At 39.0% G+C, this 25,722-nt stretch overlaps 1 protein-coding gene across 1 annotated transcript; it reads right to left on the bottom strand.

The window, feature by feature from the left end:
- On the bottom strand, positions 1,590-25,722 carry AKIRIN2 (akirin 2). Its single transcript, XM_018053157.1, has 5 exons — positions 24,932-25,722; positions 7,197-7,340; positions 5,193-5,342; positions 2,613-2,684; positions 1,590-2,352 (listed from the first exon to the last, which is right to left on the bottom strand). The coding sequence occupies exons 1-5, from the start codon at positions 25,164-25,166 to the stop codon at positions 2,342-2,344; spliced, it is 612 nt and encodes a 203-aa protein (XP_017908646.1). The 5' UTR covers positions 25,167-25,722; the 3' UTR covers positions 1,590-2,341.

Genomic DNA, 25,722 nt, shown 5'->3' with positions numbered 1-25,722 from the left:
AAAGGCAGATACAATCATTTCCAACCTTGGATCAGCTGGGGAACATGTCAAACAGATTCCAACAGTCTTCACCTCCCCTCAGTCTTCTAAAGCAGTCTCTAGGGGTAGAACCTGTAAAGGGCTCCAGTTAACATCGCTGATGCAATAAATGTCTCATTTGGAAATCATTTTCTTTAGGATATAAGTTCGTGCCATAGGCCAAAGATAGCATTGATATTTTTTAACTTACTGTATTTTTTTCACATTGCCTGTGCCTGTTTTTCCTATACAGAGAATTATATTTGATTTACCCTAGTTACATTACAGTAACTTGAGTACAGCACAATACCAGCACTGCCTTTTACTGTAAAGAATGACATGACTGTTGGCTGACTAAATTCTGTACTTATTGGAAGCAATTTCAGAGCTTTTTGGGAATTCAAAGTGCGGCTTGTATCTACTAATCACCACCTACTGGGTCCATCTAAATCTTAACTGTTAATAAATCCAAGAAGTTGCCCACATTTTTCATTTTCTGAAATTACGTCACACACTAAATCAGTTAAAATCAGGAAGCAGCCCGTAAGAATTTTGGGGTAAGGTGGGATAAGCAGAAATGTGGCTGGAGGGGAAATTTTGTTCTTGATCAAAGTTGAATCTAGAATTAAAGTTTCATTTGAGGTTCCATTCAGACTGCCAGCACTAGTTTTCCTTATAGCATATCCTCTAAAACAGACCAGTTCTTTTATAAACTTTAAATCTACATGAAAACTCCCATGTGCTTATTATATAAAAAGAATGTTCATTTTGGAGTGAAGAAGAGGTAAAGCATATTTACATTCTATCCTCACGCCTCTATAATTTTTACTTACTCTTGCATTCTAAAATGCTGTCCCACTAGACCAGTGGTTCTCAGCTGGGACCATTTTAACCCCCCTGCCCTGACATTTGTCACCGTCTGGAGGGTGTCAGGACTGGGGGAGGGTGTTACTAGCATCTAGTGGTAGAGGCCAGAGATGCTGCTCAACATCCTACATGCAGTAGTCTCCCTACAACAAAGGTTGAAATCTGGCCCCAATTGTCAGTAATATGCTGAGCCTGAGAATCCATCAGCCATTAAAACCAGGTAGGATTATCCACCTTACTTATGGCCACCCTGTGCTATACCAATGTTTCTAAAGCACTTAATGGACATATGGATTACTGGAGGATCTTGCAAAGGCCCTATACCACTTTTTGGCCTTGTTTTAGACAAAGAATATAATTTTGGTGAAATATAATCACTAAAGTTAAAAAGGAAAAATCCCTTTTGTCTTCCACTAATTAGGTCAATTATAAACATATCCCAGTATATTTATGACTTAATTAGTAGAAATATGTTAATAGAATTTAAAACTTCACTGAAGCACCTTTTGGTCACTTCATTATAGGAGAGCTGTGTCTGGAAAGCATGTATGGAATGGGAATTAGATGTATACAGGTTTTAAGTATACAGTTGTTAAAACTAACCTTCTATCAGGCAATGAGAAGAGAGACAATTTGGAATCAGAACTCAGTTTATGAAAAGACTGACTTTGATTCTTATCAGAAAATCGATTCCTGGAAAATGCTTACATTTAAAACACTGGCTTTATTCAAATACTACCCATCTGTACATTAAAAACAAGCAGATTAGAAGTAAATGTTTTATTCTTCCAACTAAATTCCAGTACTACAAGGGCAGTAAAACAATGATACACTGGGTGGGGGGTGGGGAGGGAAATGCAGCTATAAACATTCGTTAAAAAGACTGATAGAATAAATAAAAACTACCAAAAAAAAAAAAAAATCCCAACAGGGAAATCATATAAACCCATTTGAAACCCCAAGAAGTCCTGGAATACAGAAATGCCCTCCTCCTTCACTAGTTCATAGGAAGCACTGTAGGCTATTTGCTTAATAATGTCCTGGAATTACATCTAAATTATTGACAACTGGTTATAGCTTGGCTGTAGTGCACAATTAAAATCACACTAACTTCATCTGAAGTGTCTTTCTACAGTTTTATTTACACAACCAGTGAAGGGCATGTTCTTAGAATACCAGCTTTAATCCTTTCCAAACATTAATAGAAGCCAAATTGTAATGATACAGCAAATGAGGCCACTGGCATTAATACAGGTAGCAAAGGTCCACATCCGGGTGGTATTGACATCAAGGAAATTTCCAAATCCGGTTGCTGCCTAAGAGTGGTTGCCACTGACGAAAGCTTGAAATAACCTGTATTCACAGAGGGGTATTGGCATTGCTGCATGTCATAATTGGGACCTCTTGCAACAACTCAACAAGGAACAAGGCAGCCCATAAATGCAGAAAACGTGATTCATGAAACATCTAAAGGGAGAGAAAAGGAAAATGAGTGCAAAGTTCAGATCAAAATTTAAACACACGCCAAAGTTTCATCCCTAATATACTGCCCTAGATATTTAAGTAAGCAAAATTAATAAGCCGAGTACAATTTTACTGCCTATTTCCTCCAAACTTTTTCTCCTTGATATTGTTAAGTTCTCTTGTGTATGAAGATAATTATAATAAATTATAACAAACATCTCCATAAGATTGTCTTGTATTTGGTTCAAAGATGAAATACTTACAACTAGCAGGCTGTTCTCCATATCGTCGCATTATCTGATCATGTGTAAACTTCACAAATGCATCATATTGTTCTATAAATAAAGGTAATTATCAATTAGATGATTTGTAAAAATGCCCTCTTAATATATCAAGGCCAGAGAAACTCAAAAGTCCAATATATATAGTGAAACAATTTTAAGTTGGCACTTAGACACACAACCTCAGTAGTAATAGCTTATCAAATGGAAAGAGCATGGAGCTTAGGAAACCCACACATCAGCTCAAATCACACAACCACATGTATAAGCTGGGTGGGGCTTATTTCTTTACTTAGTAAAGATATTTTTCCTCTGAAAATTATTATAAGTGGTCTATGAATGGTAATGTACTGCAATGAGAGGAAACAGGACAAAAAGGCATAGTAAAGTATGTAATTAATCCAAATATCCACCTGTAACCTAATTAGATGCCACAGAAAAAGATGTTATATAACTAACAAATTCTCTCACCTATATTAGCACTTCAACTCCCTAATCATGAAGTTTACAATATCAATATCCATTAAATTTGTGGCTTAAAAATCAGGGGGGAAAGTCTGATTATGTTAGCATACATATTTTATCTACTACACTTAATTATCAAATTTTATGGAAAAAAAATTCTGGATAATTAAAAGAATGCAGCAGATTGATACTCTAATAAAATTATGTACACAGTGCCACTTAAATTTCAAGTGTTCAGACTGATGCAAAATTATAATGAAAGGTATAAAATCAAAAACCTTTGCAAACAATGTGACCAATAATTAATCTCCAAAATTTACAAGCAGCTTATGACAATAGCACCAAAACAAACAATCCACTCAAAATGGGCAGAAGACCTGAACAGACATTTCTCCAAAGAGGACAAACAGAGGGCCAATATGCACATGAAAAGATGTTCAACATGGCTATTTATTAGAGAAATGCCAATCAAAACTACAATATCACCTCACAGTGGTCAGAATGGCTATTACCAAAAAATCCAAAAACATGCTAGAAGGTGTGGAGAGAAGGGAACCCTTCTACACTGTTGGTGGAATGTAAATTGGTAGAGCCACTATGGAGAATAGTTTGGAGGTTCCATAAAAAAGTAAAAATAGAGCTATCATGCTGCTACTGCTGCTAAGTCACTTCAGTCGTGTCCGACTCTGTGCGACCCCATAGACGGCAGCCCACCAGGCTCCCCTGTCCCTGGGATTCTCCAGGCAAGAACGCTGGAGTGGGTTGCCATGTCCTTCTCCAGTGCAGGAAAGTGAAAGTGAAGTCATTCAGTCGTGTCCGACTCTTAGCAACCCCATGGACTGCAGCCTACCAGGCTCCTCCATCCATGGGATTTTCCAGGCAGGAGTACTGGAGTGGGGTGCCACTGCCTTCTCCATATGACCCTACAATCCCACTCATGGGCATATATCTGGAGAAAAACGTGATCCGAAAGCATACATGCACTACTGCAGCACTGTTTACAATAAGACATGGAAGCCACCTAAATATCCACTGACAGAGGAACGGATAAAGATGTGGTATATATATACAACCATTAATAAAAGTGAAACAGTGTCATTTGCAGCAACATGGGTGGACCTAGAGAGTGTCATACTAAGTGAAGTCAGAGAAGGAGAAATTATATATATCTGGAATCTAAAAAGAAACAATACACACTTAAGAAAATGAACTTATGATTGCTGAGGAGAAGGAAGGAAGGGTTAGTCACTCAGTCAAGTCCAACTCTTTGCAATCCCATGGACTGTAACCCGCCAGGCTCCTCTGTTCATGGGATTTTTCCAGGCAAGAAAACTGGAGTGGGTTGCCATTTCCTTCTCCAGAGGATCTGCCCATGCAAGGATTGAACCCACATATCCTGCGCTGCAGGCAGATTTGTTCCTGTCTGAGCTACCAGGGAAGCCTGAGGAGGAGAGTGAGTTAGGGACTTTGGGAAGGTCATGTACACACTCCTATACTTAAAATGGATAACCAACAAGGCCCTATTGTATAGCACATGAAACTCTGCTCAAAGTTATGTGCCAGCTTAGATGGGAGGGAGGAGTTGGGGAGAATGGATACATGTATATGTATGGCTGAGTCCCTTCACTCTTCACCTGAAACTACCTCAAACATTGTTAATTGGCTAATACCCCAATACAAGATAAAAAGTTCAAAGTTTGGAAAAGTAAAATAACTTAAAGAAAAAAAGGTAGAAGCAGAACCTAAAAATAGAAAAAAACAAGAGTTAAAAAAAAAAAAAAAACCACAAGCAAACTGTAGCCCGCCAGGCTTCTCTGTAGACAGCCAAAGGATAGGGTATTATCCAAAGAAATATCTAGTTTCCTAATATTGCTGTTCATCTACATGGCTAACAAATACTATTTCTTAAAGTCACTAAGGAGGGCCATGAGCTATAGCCAAGTTCATTTCCTTTCTTGAACTGAAATTCTCTGGTTCTTAGAGAATATGCCTACCAGAGTATAGACGGGGTAATTTAATTGATGTGTAAAATGTATGTGAGAAAGAATGCATTTCTTTGGATGAGTTTCTGGAAAGACTCTAAAACTCATCTCTTACCTGCAAGTTTTGTGTTCAATATTTCTTCATATTCTTCTCGAACTTTCTCCTCACGTTCTTTCAATAAACGTTCACAGATCATCCCAACCTGCCGTAGAGTGAATAAGGGCTGTTCTTTTTTTAATGGTGAGGATGTTCCTGATGGAGTCCCTATGTACAACATGAACAAAAACCTCATCAGATTTAGAGCCATCACAGAAAAGCATCATCTAACTGAGGTGGTTTCATGTGAGTATTTTCAGTGCTCATATAAAAGCATTTTTCTATCAGTCTTTAGCACAGTTATTTCCCTAATCTTAAATCAGGTTTAATCCTATCAGCTTACAACTTTGGAAAGAAACAGCAAGACGTATGCCATCAAATATAAGGGGGGAAAGTGTGAAGGTGAGTTGAGAGAATAACAAAATATAAACAATAAATTTTGGGGTTTTAAAATAATTATTAGCTATGAGAGACTTTGTAAAAATAAATACTGAGAATATATTCCTAATATTCAACATTAAATTTTACAGTTCAGCATCCTTAAAGACTATTAATGTAGCAGCCACTTAGACAGTGATAGATTTCTTCAGAATGCATTCCTCTTGATGTATTTACTTAGGGTACTTTTATTTTCCAAAAACATCATTCCTCTTTTCTTGAACATCTGAAATTAATATTTTTTAGAACTCAGGGTTATGACAGTCACCCATGATTAACACTGCTGCAAGTATTCTATAAACAGAAATACACAGATTTGCAATCAATTGTTTGTCCTGTTTATCTGCCCCAATTCCTCTTTATACTTGCTCTTTATTAACTTGATGGATGGAACCAGTAACTAAGTATGTTTGTCCTGTGTCCAGCATCAGCTCTTAACAGAATACCAGAATTCTTGTGTACTGATATACAAGAATAAAGCATACCAGCTTTAGTCCACAGTTACCAAACTAAGGCTATCTTTATTTACTTTCAAAATCTCAGCTTTGCTGAGGCTGCCAATTTAATTGATCTTATAAGAAGTAAACTGACAAATGAGAGGAGCTTGCTTTCCCATGATACAATCCTGTCTCTAACCTCACCCCCCCTTACCAAAATTTCACCAACTTATCCCCTTCACTTGAGAGTCCCTTGGACAGCAAGGAGATCAAATCAGTCAATCCTAAAGGAAATCAGTCCTAAATATTCACTGGAAAGATTGCTGCTGAAGCTGTAACTCCAACACTTTGGCCACCTGATGTGAAGAATTGACTCACTGGAAAAGACCGAGATGCTGGAAAAGACTGAAGGCAGGAGAAGGGGACGACAGAGGATAAGATGGCTGGATGGCATCACCGACTAGATGGACATGAGTTTGAGCAAGCTCCAGAAGTTGGTGATGGACAGGGAACCCTGGTGTGCTACAGTCCATGGGGCTGCAAAGAGTCAGACCGAGTGACTGAACTGACTGACTGATCCCCTTCACTTCAAATAGCCCTGTTTTACACCTTAAATTTTAAGAAGTGTATTTGCAAACTATCCTCTTCAATAAAAGGTAGGTAAAAACAGATGTAGCATCGAAATAATCAACCTTTAGGCATTATCCTAAAAGACAAGTGTGTGTGAGGGTATTATGTTTAGGGACATTTTTGTAAATATGGTAATAGGAGAAATTTCAAGTCTATCATTATTAAATAATTATGGGAAATCCATAGAATGCAGTATTTAGCCAAGACAAGGTACATCTATACCTGACAGAGAAGCATATGGCTGTATTTTTTTTTTCTTTAATAGAGGCTATGAATCATAGCATTTATGGGAAGTCCACTTAGGGGATGTTACCTACAGATGGCTGTCTTTGAGTCATGGGAATCCAAGTGGCTATTACCTTTTTTGTACCATATTTTTAAGAGATCATGAGTTACCTGTATAAATGTTTTTTCAAAAATCAAGGAGAAATAACAGCTTGATGACTAAAGGCAATTTGTTTTCCTTTTTCCCATGCTAAGTAACATTTCCTTTCACACTTATCAATTCTTTTATTACCTGGTGAAGCTGGTCCACTGAGGAGAAATGCATGTGGCTGTGCATCAGAAGTACAACATGGATCTGTCTGTTGAAAACTAGTTTCTAAATGTCTTCTTTTCTGCATGCGCTTATACTCTTGTTTTATGTTGTACAGAATTTGTTCTAGAAGAAAAAAAGTCAAAATTTGGCAAGACAAACACTTTCAAGTTAAAAAATAGGTTGGGTTCTACTGAAAATATTCTCTTCAAATATCCAGAAAACTTATGTTTTGGGAGGAATTCATTTCAGCATAATGGGGACACTCAATCAGAAATAGCACATACATACCACCTGGAATCCAGCTATTCCAAAATGCCATTCTTTCTGAGCGGTCATTAGTTAAAAAAAAAAAGTTTTTTATTCAATGGTAAAGATAAGGGAGTCTGAACTGAAACATGTATTTCACTCATATTCTAAGAGTATCAGACTCAAAGGTCATTTATTCACCACACAGAGAACTATTAAACAGGCTTTTCCAAGACCATAAATAATTAGAAGCAGGGAGAAGTATATAAAATACAGGTACCCAAGAGTGACAGGTGGCAGCAATAGGTCAACAAAATGACAGAGTTGATGTGAACTAAAAAACCATTATACATTAAGCAACCATGGCCATTAATATTAAGCTTAACAGAACTGATGAATATCACAGCCTTAGCAGCAAAGTTTTGTCCTATATCTTTGGGGTAAAAACCCATGTAAAGTGATTGGTACATCACTCATTAAAAGATGATTAATTAAAAACCACTACACTACAGTGCCATCCTCTTGAACCACAAACATCAAATGAGGAATGAAAAATAAGCAGCATATCCTTTAGGCCAGTATAGTAAGTTTTAGAAGACTTCTAATTCAAAATAGTGACAGTTAGCCAGACTCTTCAGAAAATTCCTCCCTGAGGTTCCCACTCCCTCCAAACAGACTTTCTTACCACCACCACAGTTCTTAAATTCATAGGATATCCATGGGAAACTACATCCCAGGGAGCTTGTTATTCCCAACCCAAAGCAAAAGTAAACAAAAATAACAGGCAATAAAATGTTTCGTAAATATAATGGAGTGTAATTCCACACCATTCTAAAATGATGCAATTTAAAAATAAACTGAAATGCAACTGAAGGCTAAAGATGTATGTAAAATGAAAACAATCCTTTTTGAAAAATTTAATACTAGAAGTTGTTTTTAGGTATACACTTAAATCTCACATCTCTTTTCTCAGTTTATTTCCCCAGTAAGAACTTTTAGAGCTTTTGAGAGATAGACTGTGAGGGGTATCAAGCAGTCCCTTAGCCATTTAGATTCTGCCAGTTTCATTACTATAACTAGAAAGTAATTAAAAAATAAAGTCTTGCAAATAAAAGAAAAAAATTTTTAATGTCTTGCAAAAGACATCTAGTGAAGATTCCATTTATGTAAAATTTTGTGCGTAAACAAATCTGTTTTAAATATACATGAATACAAAAATCACACACTGGAAAGACTAACCTCAGGATGGTTGAATGTCTATTTAACATTTCTCAAAATGTTTTAACATTTGTTTATTATTAAACATGGTCATCATTTTCAGTCCTTTTCCATTTATGTGAAATTGTAATTTAAAACAAAGTTACCAATGTGAAATAAAATAGCTGTCTACTGAACAGCTAAGCACCATAAGAGAAACACGCTTCCTAAGATTCAGAGGTGTCCAATAAACCAGTGCAACATCCTGTACCAACCAGGTCAGGCACACATACCCTTTTTTAAAAAAATAACTCTTTCAGTAGCAAAATTCTTTAAGAGGTTTCTAAAATAATGATGTTTCGATCTCATAGCAAGCTTCACTCATTTATCATTTTATGTTCAGTTACCATCATGCTGATCAAAAGTGCCATTCAAGGCATTCAAAGTTTACTCACGAAGACTTCAAATATAGCAGCACAAAGTAATTTGGCCTTAACTTCTTTTGTGTGACTTACTCTTTGATCAGTATGGTGACACAACTGTTCTCAAGATTACTTATTCTTCCTTTTGCTTCACCTGAAGCACAACCAAAATGTACCAAAAGATAGCTGTAACAATTTGTTCATTTGAAAGTCTTGAACAAGTTCTAGCCTATGAAGAAAGATACGGTACAACTTTTAAAAATTTAGCTTTATACATCTCTGTACCATCTAATGAAAGTAGGGAAAACCTCTAGACCATTCAGGTATGACCTAAATCAAATCTCTTATGATTATACAGTGGAAGTGAGAAATAGATTTAAGGGCCTAGATCTGACAGACTGCCTGATGAACTATGGAATGAGGTTCCTTACATTGTACAGGAGACACGGATCAAGACCATCCCCATGGAAAAGAAATGCAAAAAAGCAAAATGGCTGTCTGGGGAGGCCTTACAAATAGCTGTGAAAAGAAGAGAGGTGAAAAGGAAAGATATAAGCATCTGAATGCAGAGTTCCAGAGAATAGCAAAAAGAGATAAGAAAGCCTTCTTCAGCGATCAATGCAAAGAAATAGAGGAAAACAACAGAATGGGAAAGACTAGAGATCTCTTCAAGAAAATCAGAGATACCAAGGGAACATTTCATGCAAAGATGGGCTCAATAAAGGACAGAAATGGTATGGACCTAACAGAAGCAGAAGATATTAAGAAGAGGTGGCAAGAATACACAGAAGAACTGTACAAAAAAGATCTTCACGACCCAGATAACCATGATGGTGTGATCATTCACCTAGAGCCAGATATCCTGGAATATGAAGTCAAGTGGGTCTTAGAAAGCATCGCTATGATGGAATTCCAGTCGAGCTGTTTCAAATCCTGAACAATGATGCTGTGACAGTGCTGCACTCAATATGCCAGAAAATTTGGAAAACTCAGCAGTGGCCACAGGACTGGAAAAGGTCAGTTTTCATTCCAATCCCAAAGAAAGGCAATGCCAAAGAATGCTCAAACTACCGCACAATTGCACTCATCTCACATGCTAGTAAAGTAATGCTCAAAATTCTCCAAGCCAGGCTTCAGCAATACGTGAACTGTGAACTTCCTTATGTTTAAGCTGGTTTTAGAAAAGGCAGAGGAACCAGAGATCAAATTGCCAACATCTGCTGGATCATCAAAAAAGCAAGAGAGTTCCAGAAAAATATCTATTTCTGCTTTATTGACTATGCCAAAGCCTTTGACTGTGTGGAACACAAAAAACTGTGGAAAATTCTGAAAGAGATGGGAATACCAGACCACCTGACCTGCCTCTTGAGAAATCTGTATGCAGATCAGGAAGAAGCAGTTAGAACTGGACATGGAACAACAGACTGGTTCCAAATAGGAAAAGGAGTACGTCAAGGCTGTATATTGTCACCCTGCTTATTTAACTTATATGCAGAGTACATCATGAGAAACGCTAGGCCAGAAGAAACACAAGCTGGAATCAAGATTGATGGGAGAAATATCAATAACCTCAGATATGCAGATGACACCAACCTTATGGCAGAAAGTGAAGAGGAACTAAAAAGCCTCTTGATGAAAGTGAAAGTGGAGTGAAAAAGTTGGCCTAAAGCTCAACATTCAGAAAATGAAGATCATGGCATCTGGTCCCATCACTTCATGGGAAATAGATGGGGAAACAGTGGAAAAAGTGTCAGACTTTATTTTTTGGGGCTCCAAAATCACTGCAGATGGTGACTGCAACCATGAAATTAAAAGACGCTTACTCCTTGGAAGAAAAGTTATGACCAACCTAGACAGTATATTCAAAAGCAGAGACATTACTTTGCTGACTATGGTCCGTCTAGTCAAGGCTATGGTTTTTCCTGTGGTCATGTATGGATGTGAGAGTTGAACTGTGAAGAAGGCTGAGCACCGAAGAATTGATGCTTTAGAACTGTGGTGTTGGAGAAGACTCTTGAGTCTCTTGAACTGCAAGGAGATCCAACCAGTCCATTCTGAAGGAGATCAGCCCTTGGATTTCTTTGGAAGGAATGATGCTAAAGCTGAAACTCCAGTACTTTGGCCACCTCATGCGAAGAGTTGACTCATTGGAAAGGAGTCTGATGCTGGGAGGGATTGGGGGCAGGAGGAGAAAGGGACAACAGAGGATGAGATGGCTGGATGGTGTCACAGACTCGATGGACATGAGTTTGAGTGAACTCTGGGAGTTGGTGATGGACAGGGAGGCCTGGCATGCTGTGATTAATGGGGTCGCAAAGAGTCGGACACGACTGAGCGAATGAACTGAACTGAAGGCATAACTTACAAATGAATTCACCAATTTAAATGTACAATTTGATGAGTTCTGACAAGTGCATGCATAGAACCACCACACCACAATAAAGAACTTTCTCACCCTAGCTGTTCTCAGTCACCACCTTTACCACCACCACTTTCTCTGCTGCCATCTTAGAGAGTAGATTTTTGTCTTCACCCAGCAAAATGGTTTTGAGATTCATACACGATGTTACATCAACCAGTAATCCCTTTTTATTAATTAGTATTTCATTGTGTATATATGGTATACATCACACCTTATCCATTCTCCTTTTGGTGGACATTTGGACTGTTTCCAACTGGGGGCTATTATGAATATTCAAGTACAAGCCCATAGGCGGACAGGTTTTTATTTCACTTAAGTAAATACCTAGGAGTGGAACTGGATGGACTGATTATACGGCTAAGAAATTGACAAACCATTTTCAAGAGTAACTGTATGTTTTGCATTCCCACCAGCAATGTGAGTTTCAGGTGCTCCACATCTTTGTCAACACTTGTCAGAGCTGAAGAATTCTGAATGCTACGGCACTGCTTTTTATACCCATTAAGATAGAACTATGTCATCTAAGCCTCACTGTGCTCTTAAAATGCTTTAATACTGGTAACATGTGATCAACAATGTTACTTAGTGAATGGTCCAATTTCACTTCAGTCAGTTCAGTCGCTCAGTCATGTCGGACTCCTCGTGACCCCACAGACTGCAGCAAGCCAGGCTTCCCTGTCCATCACCAACTCCCAGTTATTCAAACTCATGTCCATTGAGTCAGTGATGCCATCCAGCCATCTCATCCTCTGTAGTCCCCCTCTCCTCCTGCCTTCAATCACTCCCAGCATTAGGGTCTTTCAAATGAGTCACTACTTTGCACCAGGTGGTCAAAGTACTGGAGTTTCAGCTTTAGCATCAGTCCTTCCCAATGAATATTCAGGACTAACTTCTTTTAGGATGGACTGGTTGGATCTCCTTGCAGTCCAAGGGACTCTCAAGAGTCTTCTCCAACACCACAGTTCAAAAGCATCAATCCTTCGGTGCTCAGCTTTCTTCACAATATTCCAGAATTCACAAGTTCAATTTACATATCTGGTCAACTTAAGGTGCTTCCATATCAGCAAGATAAAGGCCTTACATACATCAACAATGTACCTATATTCACTTAATCTTAAACTAAAATCTAGCCATCTCTTATGGAACTAAAATGACATTCTATTCCAAGTACATGTGACATCTGACACTGTGTTGCCAACAAATTTACTAGTCCATTGAAGAAAGTCAAGTGAAGCTTCACGAACATTATCAGTTGCACATTCCAGTTTTAATCATGCAGACTTCATATTTGGTTTGTGAAGCATAGATTAAATTCGCAGCAAATCACAGAGCAAAGAATGTATTTTCACGACAACCTACACTCAAATGATTGTGGTATATCCCTTTCCTAAATCCTTAAAACTACATCATCCTTGTTCTTACATATACTTATATCTTGAACAACATGGGGATTTTCAGGGTGCAGAATTCCTGCTGTTTAAAGTCTATGTAACTTGTAGTTCGACCCTGTATCCAAGGGTATGGTTCCTCCACATCAGCTTGGTTCCACATCCTTGGATTTAACCACCTCTGGATTGTGTATTTACTATTTACTAGTGAACATTGTTTGCTAGTAAACATTGTTGTATTTACCAGTACACACTGTTCTAAGGTTAACTGTAAAATATTAAGACTTTTTGCACTTATTAGGTTAAGTGAAAGTCAGTATTAGCAGATTTATGACTAAGGGCATTTTTATTCCCAAATCTAGTAAATATCACTGAGGTTGCTAAAGAAATTCTCTGTAATAAGCAGATTATCAATGAGCCTATTCCTTTGGAATATTTGAAGTATACATATATATATATATATATATATAAGCAAAAAGCTTAGGTAAATGTGAAAAGAAAAGGCCTGGCCTGAGACAATAAAGCCTGTTTACTCATCTTAGTTGCCAATGACTGCTTTAAAGACCCTGGACACAATGAACAAGGTCAACAATATAAACAGGAGAAAGCAGGGATAAAAAAAAAAAGCTGCTGATGATGGTAAAAGAAATAGCATCAAGACAGGGCTGAGAGTGAAGGGAAAATGGAATTAGAAGCAATCAGAAATGTGTTTAAAGGAGAATCTCGAAATGGAGGATGGGGGTGCAGGGTCATCACCAAGTATCTTTCTAGAGTCCATAACCGTAAAATGTCTAAAAATTGGTGATACGTGAAAACTAATTTTTTTGCTCCAGACCTGTATGGACTTCCTGTTTTCCAACTGACATAGTTACTAGATCAAACATTAACAGTTTCAAATTTGGTATGAAAGACCCACTTATTATCACTTTACATGCTAATTTCTCCATGGAGTATCTTTGGAAAGAAGCTACAAATTCATCTAAACAGATTAGCTCAAACAATGGGATTAAAAATGAAATAAATCTTGAAAGCCTGTCAGTTCTAGGGAGGAACACAAATGAAATGGAAAATCTGTACACAATTAAGTACAGAAAACCTGCAGTAGCTATTAAGACCTAAAACTGAACTGTTCCAAATAAAATAACAGACCAAATCTAGAGCTCTGAACTACAGACACTACCATGTCTGTATTTTAATTTATCAAGTAGACAATTCGGAGTTGCTATGGAGACCCACCTTTGTAATTTCAACTATTCTCCTAGATCATCTGATCAGAAACTAGAATAGTTCTTAAGCAGTCCTTTGAGGGAAACTTAAGGATAATATTCTTATCCAGTCAAGAGCTATCCAATTTTAAAAAATGAGCTGATGCCATTTTAAATTTACTTTACAATTATTGCTATGTTAAAGGAACCTGGAACCAAATTTTAACAGAAGATTGTCAAGGTATATCTACAGTTTTAACTTCTGTTTGGATTACCATGAAGCCTAATAAGCATAATATAGCTGCATATATTTATATGCACACCAGGGTATTGGCTACAGTATTTTAAAGGCAACTGACTCAGATTCTAAATTTACATTATATTTCACTGCATTAGAGTCATCCATTTATCCCCTACAAGAAGAAGGATAACTATAATTAGTACAGGTCAAATTCTATTACTTCACTGGTACTACATAGTAATTACTTATTTGAGGTAAATGGCTCAATTTATTAAATTCTCCAGGTCTAAATATAAATTACAAGTTAACTGCACAATGAGTCACTAATGCAAGGAATCCAAACCATGCTCAGTCAGCAGGTAGCGCCTCCCTGATACACGTGAAGTTTCATACCTCTATTTTATATTACGTTAGATTCTATGTGCTAACCATGATGCTTTCGTTGTTTACTTCTTTACTATCTTCTCCAGTAGCTTACAAGCTAGAAACAGAGTAATAAGAACAAAAAATGAAAGTAAATGGTGAAGAGAAAAAGGAAACTGAACTATCCAAAACCAAATATGCAAGCTTTGGAAAACATTTAGTGCCAAGTTTCAGCTTATATTTCAAATAACCATGGGCCATCAAAACAAGATAAGGTCTGGAAGGACAACGAGCAGACTCCTTGAGGAGGACTGTAGGGCAACACAATCAAGCTAAACAACTAACCTGTTTTTCATAACAACTTATCAGGGCCCCCAAAACACACTTACCCACATAAATATCGAGATACGGCCTATCTGGAAACCAGAGGTTGCAAACTGATGATTCATGAATTAAATGGAGTCCAAAGACATGTCTGGCCTGAACTTTTTTCAAAACAATGCGGCCAACATTCAAGAGTTGAATGATCAGATTTCTGGCTACTATTGATGGGGAGGCAGTGGCTGGGGGTGGGTACTGGACTATGTGGCAGAGTTCAGAGTGGCTGCTGCCTTTTGGGTGTAAGTTCTCAAGTGCTTCTAAAACTTTAACGCACACACAAATCACCTAGGGATTCTGTTAAAATGAACCCTATAAAGGATGGAGCCTGGGTTAAGCATTTTCTAATGAGTTTCCAGGTGATGCAGCAGATCAGGAGCAAGACTGGAATTCACAAGTCCCCATCTTGTTTATTTCACTCATTACTTGCCTGGAACTATGGACATTTAAGTTTCTATCCCCTGCTTAAAATAACTCTACTGGCAATTAAAAAGTGTTTGGTTTATGTACTATTGGACATGCCAGGAAATGGGAGAGGAAGAGAAGGAAAGCAGTAGCAGCTGAGATTATTACAAGCACAAAAACATTAAGGATGATCTAATTTATTTTGCCACTCTCACCTGGATGGTGTTCGTAATTTTAACACATATCCTTCCTGAGCAGGAAAATACCTTGTAAACCAATTTAAACTTCACTGGCCCTACTTAAGGAGATTCATCACATGACATTAACATAATCACTATGTTCATTATGTGACTGATAGTGAATAAACACGTTTGCTTTTTGATTTCTGCTTTATATATACGCGTGTGTGTGTATATATAGGTATATACACTTAAAGGAGCTATTAAGCCAGCCAGGAGTGGAGCTGAATGAACTTAGAACTAATGAACTCATGGCCAGATGAAACAAAAAGAACACCTGGAGAAGTGGAAGAAAACAGTGCTGTCAAAAAAGATTAAAATACACAAGTTATTTCAAAAAGGAGGGAGCGTCAGCAGTGTAAATGCTATAAGGAAGGTCAAACAAGATGGGGACTGATTGTGTGCATGGAAGTCATCACTGGCTTGACAAAAGCCATCTGAGGTACAAATATACTAGGAGTAAGTTGAGAGCCCAGTGGAATTAAGCAGACTATCTGAAATCTAGTTTTGAAATGGAGGAATCTGGATGACTGCTGGAGGAAAAATGAGGATGCTTCATTTCCTTCAAAATGGGAGGCTTGACACTATTTAAAGCCAAAAAAGCAAAGATCTAGTTGGCAGACAAAAATCAGAGGATAAAAGGTTCCTCTGGAGACAAGTGGGATCCTTCCCTCACTATGTAAAGGGCTTTAATTATCTCATTTAATCTTCCTCAGTGATACTAAAAACAAAATATGCAAGAACACTGGTAGAGTAGGTACTGGGAAAATTAAGACACTGCCATTTGATGGCCTCTATTTTTTCCGTGAAGTAGAAGTAAAAGGCAAAGTTATTCACTGAATAAACGGCAGGACTGCTGGACAGTGAAAAAGTCCCATTTGAGGTTGGCCAACTGCCCTGGGACTTCTTTGGAAGGAATGATGCTAAAGCTGAAACTCCAGTACTTTGGCCACCTCATGCGAAGAGTTGACTCATTGGAAAAGACTCTGATCCTGGGAGGGATTGGGGGCAGGAGGAGAAGGGGATGACTGAGGATGAGATGGCTGGATGGCATCACTGACTCGATGGTCGTGAGTCTGAGTGAACTCCGGGAGTTGGTGATGGACAGGGAAGCCTGGCGTGCTGTGATTCATGGGGTTGCAAAGAGTCGGACACGACTTAGCAACTTAACTATCTCCAGTACGCAGGGGCAGGAAATGCTCTTAATTCTCATGACATCCCCAGAAGGCAGATACTACTATCAAATGCATACTTTTACAGATGAGGAAAATAAGGCTTTACTGCGATGTCTTCTGAAAGGTCATACAGCTGGAATAAGTCAAACCCAAGCCTTATTTAACTTATATGCAGAGTACATAAAGAGAAACGCTGGGCTGGATGAAGCACAAGCTGGCATCAAGCCAGGAGAAATATCAATAACCTCAGATATGCAGATGACTCCACCCTTACGGCAGAAAGTGAACAACTAAAGAGCCTCTTGATGAAAGTGATAGAGAGTGAAAAAGTTGGCTTAAACAACATTCAGAAAACTAAGATCATGGCATCTGGTCCCATCACTTCATGGCAAATAGATGGGGAAGCAATGGAAACAGTGAGAGAGTTGATTTTGGGGGGCTCCAAAATCAATGCAGATGGTAACTACAGCCATGAAATTAAAAGACGCTTGCTCCTTGGGAAAAAAGACCAACTTAGACAGCATATTAAAAAGCAAAGACAATTACTTTGCCAACAAAGGTCCATCTAGTCAAAGCTTTGGTTTTTCCAGTAGTCATGTATGGATGTGAGAATTGGACTATAAAGAAAGCTGGGCGCTGAAGAATTGGTGTTTTTGAACTAAGGTGTTGGAGAAGACTCTTGAGAGTCCCTTGGACTGCAAGGAGAGCAAACCAGTCCATCCTAAAGGAAATCAGTCCTAAGCATTCACTGGAAGGACTGATGCTGAAGCTGAAACTCCAATACTTTGGCCACCTGATGTGAAGAACTGACTCATTTGAAAAGACCCTGATGCTGGGAAAGACTGAAGACAGGAGAAGTAAACTCTGGGAGTTGGTGATGGACAGAGAGGCCTGGCTTGCTGCAGTCCATGGGGTTGCAAAGTGTTGGACACGACTGAGCGACTGAACTGAACTGAAGCCTGATCTCAGAGCCTAACCTCTTAACATCTACTACCCTTCTCCAGTATCATACTAGCACACCTAGTCAATAGTCTATGAGTACCTAAAGTGAAAATAAATCAGAAAAACAGAATGTCAGTTAGAATAGAGGGATCCACCGCCATGTACTACTAAGACTTCATACAATGAAACATCAAACTCTATGACTGTTAAGGTAGTAAGCTTTTGGCACATAACTCTCATCTACTTAGAACCCTGCAAATACAATCACTGACTGTAACAGGATAATTATAAAAAATGTTTGTATTACATTCAGATATTTATACAAGGGATGCTTCAAGTGTCTTTAAACTGCTTCCTCTGAGGATAGGCATCTGTAACTAACCAGAATGATTTATTGGTGTTTCAACAGTTAGGAATTATTCTAAACTGACAAGTCAGCGTTACCACACATGCTGAGTACAAGAACAGCCTCTGATAATGTACTATTTCACCCTGAGCCATGGATCAGGTTCCCCCATCTGTCACAACCACCTAAAACCTCCTACAGCTTTAACCAATTATACTGCTTAGAAAAGTTTTTCTTCCAGAGAATTATGCATCAGCATTAGGAACAAGGCAATATTTTGTAACAAAAGGCAAAGTTCAAGGAAAGTAATGTTTGAAAAGCTGGCTTTCTGCAACCTTTCAAATTCTACTCCCATTCTATTAAACTGCTACATCAGTTCAATTATGCTATGCTTTTTAAAAAAAAGAAAAGAAAGAAAAGCAACTCTTCCAGGTCCATCTCTCCAAACTTCCTCCCTTTAGTTCGATTTTTAGAGCGAGTTTTCTAAGAATTAACATTAAGGGAAATGAAAATAAATACTAAACCAAAGTCTGCATGTACACTACAGACAAACAATTTCAGAAACAGTCAATAAATAAGCTTCAGTAGTAGGAGTGTGATGTACTCAGTAAGCCAATTTCAATGCTCAAGCTGTCAAAGGTGAAAATAATGCTAATATGGACAACTGTCCACAGAGAATTAAAATAGGTATTTGATTAAGTTTATGGTATTTTTCCTCATGTTTAGATAGTTTTATAAGTACCAGCAGTTGCAGCTCTTGTCAGTACCCAGAGACAGTCTTTTCTTTGCCTAACCAGCCTAGAATCTGAAACTCAAAGAGGGTTCACAAAAACCTGAATAAGTGACTTTCAGAGGAAGTACTTACATTTTTTAAAAATGGTAAGAAAATCCAGGTACATAAACAGAGAATTTAAAAATACAGTCAAACTCAAAAACTATTACTGAAAAAGAAAATCATAGGTTTAATAAAATCAAAATGTTGTAAAGCATTTATACTTCAGGATGACCTATGATATCTGTGACATATAAAAATTAGTGACTTACAGTTTGTAAAGAGAAGAAAGCAGTTATACTCTAAGACAAACTACAAGGATATTGTGAGCTAGTTTTCTAGTGCTGGAAGGATAAAAACCACTACCACTACCCTCAAAAACCTATCATCACAAGAAAGATTATACAATCTGGCACAATGCAAAACTATGACCAAAGGGCTCAAAGCTGACACTATAATTTTAATTTACCTGCAAGGATTCTCTCCCTGCTCAATTATAATTGCAGTATCTTCCCATCAAAAAAAAAAAAATTGTTTTAACTTAAATCATTCAATTCCTTTAGAAATGAAAGCTCAGAACTTCATATTACAAATTATTTTTCCTAAAAATCATGTAAAATCTTTGAAAACGGTAAAATCCTTGTAAATGGGGCTATTTCAAATATTGTAATACACATAACTATGTGGAGAAGGAAATGGCAACCCACTCCAGTACTCTCGCCTGGAAAATCCCACAGATGGAGGAGCCTGGTAGTCTACAGTCCATGGGGTCAGGAAGAGTTGGACACGACTGAGCAACTTCACTTTCACTTTTCACTTTCATGCAATGAAGGAAATGGCCACCCACTCCAGTGTTCTTGCCTGGAGAATCCCAGGGACAGGGGAGCCTGGTGGGCTGCCATCTATGGGGTCGCACAGAGTCGGACACGACTGAAGCGACTTAGCAGCAGCAGCATAACCAGGTTTATCATCACTATTCAGAAACATGAAGGAATACTTTTGGTGTACTTCAAGAGCCTCAAAATACTATTCGAAGTCTTAAAACTAAAATAAATGCTGTATTTCTTGTTACTACTCATCTGTCTGAGTCACAGTTTTAAAAAATGTTGTCACATATTGTGGCTTTACTGTCACAGAAGGAGAAGTGAAATTATATTTTTTTCTTAAAACTGCCCAAACCTTAATTCAACAAATACATTCAGTAGATATTTTAAAACTCTATATAAGACATTAACTGAGAGAAGGTATAGCAGGTAATTCTCAAACTAGACAAGTCCCAACTATCCTCTCAAAATTCAGAGGACATTCCTTTTCACTAACAGTCTTTGCTCCAAAACTGCCACTGGTATTTCTCAGGTGTGTTTAAAAAGTTGAGAAACAAGGTAAGCTGCTGAGTTCTAGAAGTCCTATGCTCAGTAGTAAAATTGAAGATGCATCTCTTAAACTAAGGTCATTTATGAAGACCTCTTCACCACCTGCAGATGCCAGACAGGTTCATATAGGTTTTAACAAGTATTCCACTCTTCATATTTTCTGAAAGTAGGCAGTCTTCTCAAAGTCAAGAAATGCACTGTGGTTTCACATATGCATAGACAACATTTTGTACTAGCACAGGGTTAGCAGTAGTAACTGTTAATGCTACTAAGTACTAGCAAGGACCATAAGTTGCTGGTTAATTCACCTATGGGGCTTCCCAGGTGGCTCAGTGGTAAAGAATCCACCTGCCAAGGTAGGAGACGCAGGTTTGAAACCAGGGTTGGGAATGGAGGAGGGCAGAGCAACCCACTCCAGTATTCTTGCCTGGAAAATCCCATGGACAGAGGATCCTGGTGGGCTACAGTCCATGACGTCACAGAGTCAGACACAACTCAACCTTGTACACAATTCATTTATGGGCACTTGAAAAGACCCAACACCTTTCATTTTCTTGTTTCGTGAACCAACTACCCAAGAGGTCCAAACTTAACCTATGCTATCATTATACATTTTTAAGTGGAAGAGAATCATCAAAGGTTTCTTTTCAAAAAGCAAAAACATACAAAAATGGGCACTTCCAATGAACCTCTTTCTCAACCTTTCAAAACTAAAGCATTTTTATCACTGTCTTCCTGTCTATCTAAACACTTAGGAAAAGGCCTATCTGAGTAATACACAATATATTCTTTTTCCTATAAAGCCATTCAAGAAAACTGAAGAAATTTTATTATTCTCCTTTACATTGGCGCATTTTCACCTAACAAAGAGTTAGCAAATCTCTTCTCTAATCTAGACATGTTTACACTATGTGTTTCTGTGCTCAAGACAGGCTTTCATTTTTCTACTTTCAAAACAAAATAGCTTAATGAATACAACTGCACTCTGCTTTTAATGGCGTATAGACTTACATGATTCTTAAATGCATAATTCATAGAACTATTAAATAACTGCAGCTACATACGCAGTCCTAAATAAAATATCAGGTTTAAAATCCAAAGTACAAAGACCATTAAAAACAGTTTATTTGCCAAATCCACTGAGAAACTAGAAGCAACCTAACAGCTGTCTAAATAACCACAAAATATTAAAAACACTTCTGGCTCAATATAAATGACATCTGAAGTGAAATGTTGCCTCCTCCAACAGACATCTCATTTGTTTGTGTAGAACCATTTATACTTCATTTAAGCCAGCTGGTGTCTCCATTTGCAGGCATGCATCAATGTCTACAGAACAATCTAAGTTCCTGTAAACCCTTCCCCATTCACAAGCTGCAATTTCCATTCTTAATGGCAAGTTTCCAGCAAATACAATGAGCTCTTACAAAGGAATTTAACTCTTCATCCAACTCAATTCCTAAGGCAGACTAGAGCAATGGTAGCAAGTCAAATGATGTGTATAAACCTGTCTAGCAAATTCACAAATAGGTTGAGTTCACAGAAGGATCACTTCATTCAGCCACTCATTCATTCACTACACAATTATGAATAACAATGTGTTGGGTTTGATCGACAGTCTCATACATTTTGATTTTATTAAAATACGTTTGCTCTAGGGAATGTCATGATAATCTTTTGTCTAAGTGATAACATTGAGAGGTTTCAAAAACCAATCAACAAGGATAGAACTCTTTGAAATCAGTTTTCAATAAACTTGCCAGGATGAGTACTAATAAAGCTAAGTAGAGGCATTCATTTTTCCAACCACAGCAAATGGTTCCTGCCACTCCCCATCTCCAGTTATCATGCACTTTTCTTTTTCCACATCCTGAGATTACTACAAACTGCCAACACCCTCAATGAGGATTGGACAAACTTTTTCTGAAAAGAACCAGACAGTAAATATTTGATCTTTGGGGAAATACAATCTCTATCACAATTACTTGACCCCTCTGTTGTAACCGGCAAGGGATATGGACAATACTTCAAAAAAAAAAAAGAACATGGCTGTGTTCCAATAAAACTTTAATTGCCAGTTCTTTTCTTTGTCCTATTAAGTCGCAATAGTTTGAAAAATATTGATTTAAATAACAGTTATCAAGTCAAACCTTCCTGAGATGACTAACAACCAAAAGAAACAAAGCTAGAGTTTAAAAGATACCCAGTTCCTGAAGTGACAACATGACTTCAGCAACATATCAGAAAACACATATATAAATATATCCAGAGAACAAAAGTAAATTCATAATAAATTATACACATGCTCTGAAAAAAACTGCACTTCAGTAGCCTAGTGGTAAATTGTTTAAATTATATTTGAACCCACAGAAATGAAAACTCCATAAAGAACTTCCATAGAGCCCCAGTCAATTTCATTTTGGTAAGTTGCTTTCCATTTCCAACCCTAGCTACTTATTTCTGCTAAAGATATATGGTATTCATTCTAGACAAGTTTAAAGAATCACCACTTTTAAAACAGGAATTTAAAAATTAGGTACTTGGAAAATTATTTCCAAGTTAGAGGACATGAAAACTGGGAAGCTCTTTGATACCTGCACAACACTGCAGCTCCCATTATGACACCATTACCAAAACCATACAAGAGCAAGCCCAAAACTGGCCGTGTAAACATAAGGCTAAATTACATGTAAAATGTCATTCCAAGACCACAGTTAAAAAGGTAAATTTTAGCAACTCAAAAGTTAATCAATTTTAACTGCTGTTCTCTAATTGAAATAGCTAGGGAAAAAAAACTTTTCAAAGACTCAATAAGTATCAGTGTGTGACTTTAGAATTCAGGATATGATCAAAGTTACAGCAGATGCCAAAAACACCTTGAAAAACAGAAAACATACCAATATTTTGGAAAAATGTGAATTTGAATCAGCCGGCTTAAACAATTTCAATAATTCCAGTATAATATTACTATTATAATAGTAATGGTCCACTTAACCGAAATATAAAATGTGGAGTCACCTGCATTAGTGAATGCTTTAAATACATCAACGAAAGGCTGCAAAGAATCACAATTCTTTCTGAATTAATTCCCTTTGAAGTGAGGACAAATATAGCCCCTAGCTGACTTACTTTATATACTCAAGACTATTTTAGCACTGCAATATACTTTAACTCCCAAACCTAACACTGTATTAATTCACCCCCCTCAAATGAAATTTATTGCTGGTTAGCTAGAGCTATTTTTAAGTGGCCTTATTAAGTACAGATTCCACAGTATCATTTCAATTTTCAGTGATAGTCTTTCACTAAAAAGACAAACTCTGAAAATAGTATTAATCCCAGGAACTCATTCTTGACACTGTTCCAACAGCAAAAGATGGTAGCCTAGACATCTGAGAATCTCCCCATGTATTTGGAAAAAGATATTTTAAAAGTATGACCTGAAAAATTACAAAACTTAAGTCAATTCCAAATCAAGTTACCAGTAGAGTTAAATACTGCCCACAGATTTTCTTTTTAAAGCTGACGATAAAAAAGTAAATCAAGCTACGAAAAGGCTTTGTCTACAGATCTTATTATCACCAAACGGTCACACATGAAACCTTTGCATGCTACACACACAAAGGAAACATTTACACTACTAGTCCACATAAGCCTATCTTAAGACTATGCCAGGGGCACACAAGGATTTTCAAAGTATAGGAAAAAACGGACACAAACGCAGTACAAAGCAGTCAAGAGGTAGCTGCCCAGTCACTTTCAGGAAATGTTTCAAGATGAACAGCAAAAATATTCTGAAGTCCCTTGGAATCTTGGGTTGATTTATTATTTTCAAGGCCTAGCCCTTTCCTTCCAAAGTACTTTCATGGGCAGAAATAAAGCACTTTTAACTAAAGCAACTACTCAGCCCCGAATTTCAATACAACTTGCTTTTCATTAAAAGTTCAAGTTTCTCAAGGTCTAGACATATATAGTGTGATCGTATTACAGTATTCGGGAAGAGCATTTTCTTTGTTGTTGACCCTGCTAGGGAAACAGGTCTTGACTCAGCCAAAGTGGCGTTCTTGTGGGTGATTAATGACAGGCCTAGATCTCGCCCCAGTGACATCCCTCCCCCACCCCACGCCCTCCGTACTAAAATCAGCCCTGTCTGAACTGGAAGAGGGGCGGCCGCCTAGCCTCAAACCACCCAGTTCCAGAGTTAATAGGTGCAACCCATCGATTCTGGGAGACAGCCATCGAGATTCGGGTGATATGTGTGACCCTTCGTTTGCCTCGATTTCCGTGTAGCACTCTCTCTGATCATTTCCGCTGGGGCTCTCCAGACTACGGAAACGCTCGATTCCAGTCATTCGGCCCAAAGAAAAAGACCTTCCTCTACCCTACAATACCCGGCAAGGCACCATCCCTACCCACCCCACCCCCGACCCCTCCCCTGATATCAGGCTATTCCTATTGTGTCTCCGACACTGAAAGAGCTCCTTAAGAGAAATGTGGCCGCCGAGGACTCTGCTAGGAACGGGGAGCCGTCTTGCACCCCCAGTCCCGCGGCCTCATCCCTCGCCCTCCACCCCCGGGCGGCCGCAAGACCGAGTCCCACCTGTGGTGAGACGGGAGGAGACGTCGCCGAAGGGAGATGGCTCCATTCGGAGATACTTCTGCGGCGAGGCGGCGGCGGCCGAGAAGGAAGCGGCGGTGGCCGCGGCGGCCGACGACGGGGTGGCGGCGGCAGAGGTGGGCGCCGACAATGGCGCACATCGCCTCCGCTTCGGGGACGCCGGGCTCAGCAGCGGGTCGAAATCCAGAGTCCGTTTCAGAGTGGCTCCGCACGCCATGGCCGGGGCGCCGGGCTCGGGTGGAGTCAGGAAGGGAGGGCGAAGGAAGCGGGTAAAAGCGGAGCCCCGAAGAGAGCCTAACCGACGGGCTCAAGAGTGGAAAGCCGGGTGGCGGAGCGCCGGCGAGGGGAGCAGAGCCGCTGCCGCCGCCTCCGCGGCAGGGGCAGTGGCCCGGGCCGGCCGGGGCGAGAGCAGGAGGGGCGGTGGCGGCGGCTCACGCTGGCCGCGTCAGGGGGGCTCTTCCGCCTCCTCAGGCACGGCTCCCCCGGGAGACGCTCCGGCCGCCCCCGCCGTCCGTTCGGGCTTTGCGCCGCGCCTGAGGCGCTCCTGCGCGGAGACCGGCTCCTTCAGAAGTCAATACCAGCCCCGTGAGATGTGAGGCTAGAACGCGGCTCCTAAGACGCTCGAACAGCGGCCGAAGTTAGAGAGCGGTGGTCGATGCGGCGAGATTGAGAGGCTGCGGCAGCGGCAGGAGCTCCAGCAAACACGTCCAGCCGCTTCCCCCTCCACTGTCTGACTTCCACCCGCCGCCGGCCCCAATATGGCGTCAATAACA

The sequence above is a fragment of the Capra hircus genome, chromosome 9 (assembly GCF_001704415.2).
Source record: "Capra hircus breed San Clemente chromosome 9, ASM170441v1, whole genome shotgun sequence".
Lineage (NCBI taxonomy): Eukaryota > Metazoa > Chordata > Mammalia > Artiodactyla > Bovidae > Capra > Capra hircus.
Note: the sequence above shows the minus strand (reverse complement) of the source record. Positions and strands in the feature narration are given on the sequence as shown.

Coding starts and splice junctions, on each gene's coding strand:
- AKIRIN2 (XM_018053157.1), bottom strand. CDS start 25,166: ATGGCGTGCGGAGCCACTCTGAAACGGACTCTGGATTTCGACCCGCTG. Junction 7,341..24,931: donor CTCCTCCCGTCTCACCACAG/GTGGGACTCGGT, acceptor TTTTTCTTCTAG/AACAAATTCTGTACAACATA. Junction 2,685..5,192: donor ATTGAACACAAAACTTGCAG/GTAAGAGATGAG, acceptor CTTTATTTATAG/AACAATATGATGCATTTGTG.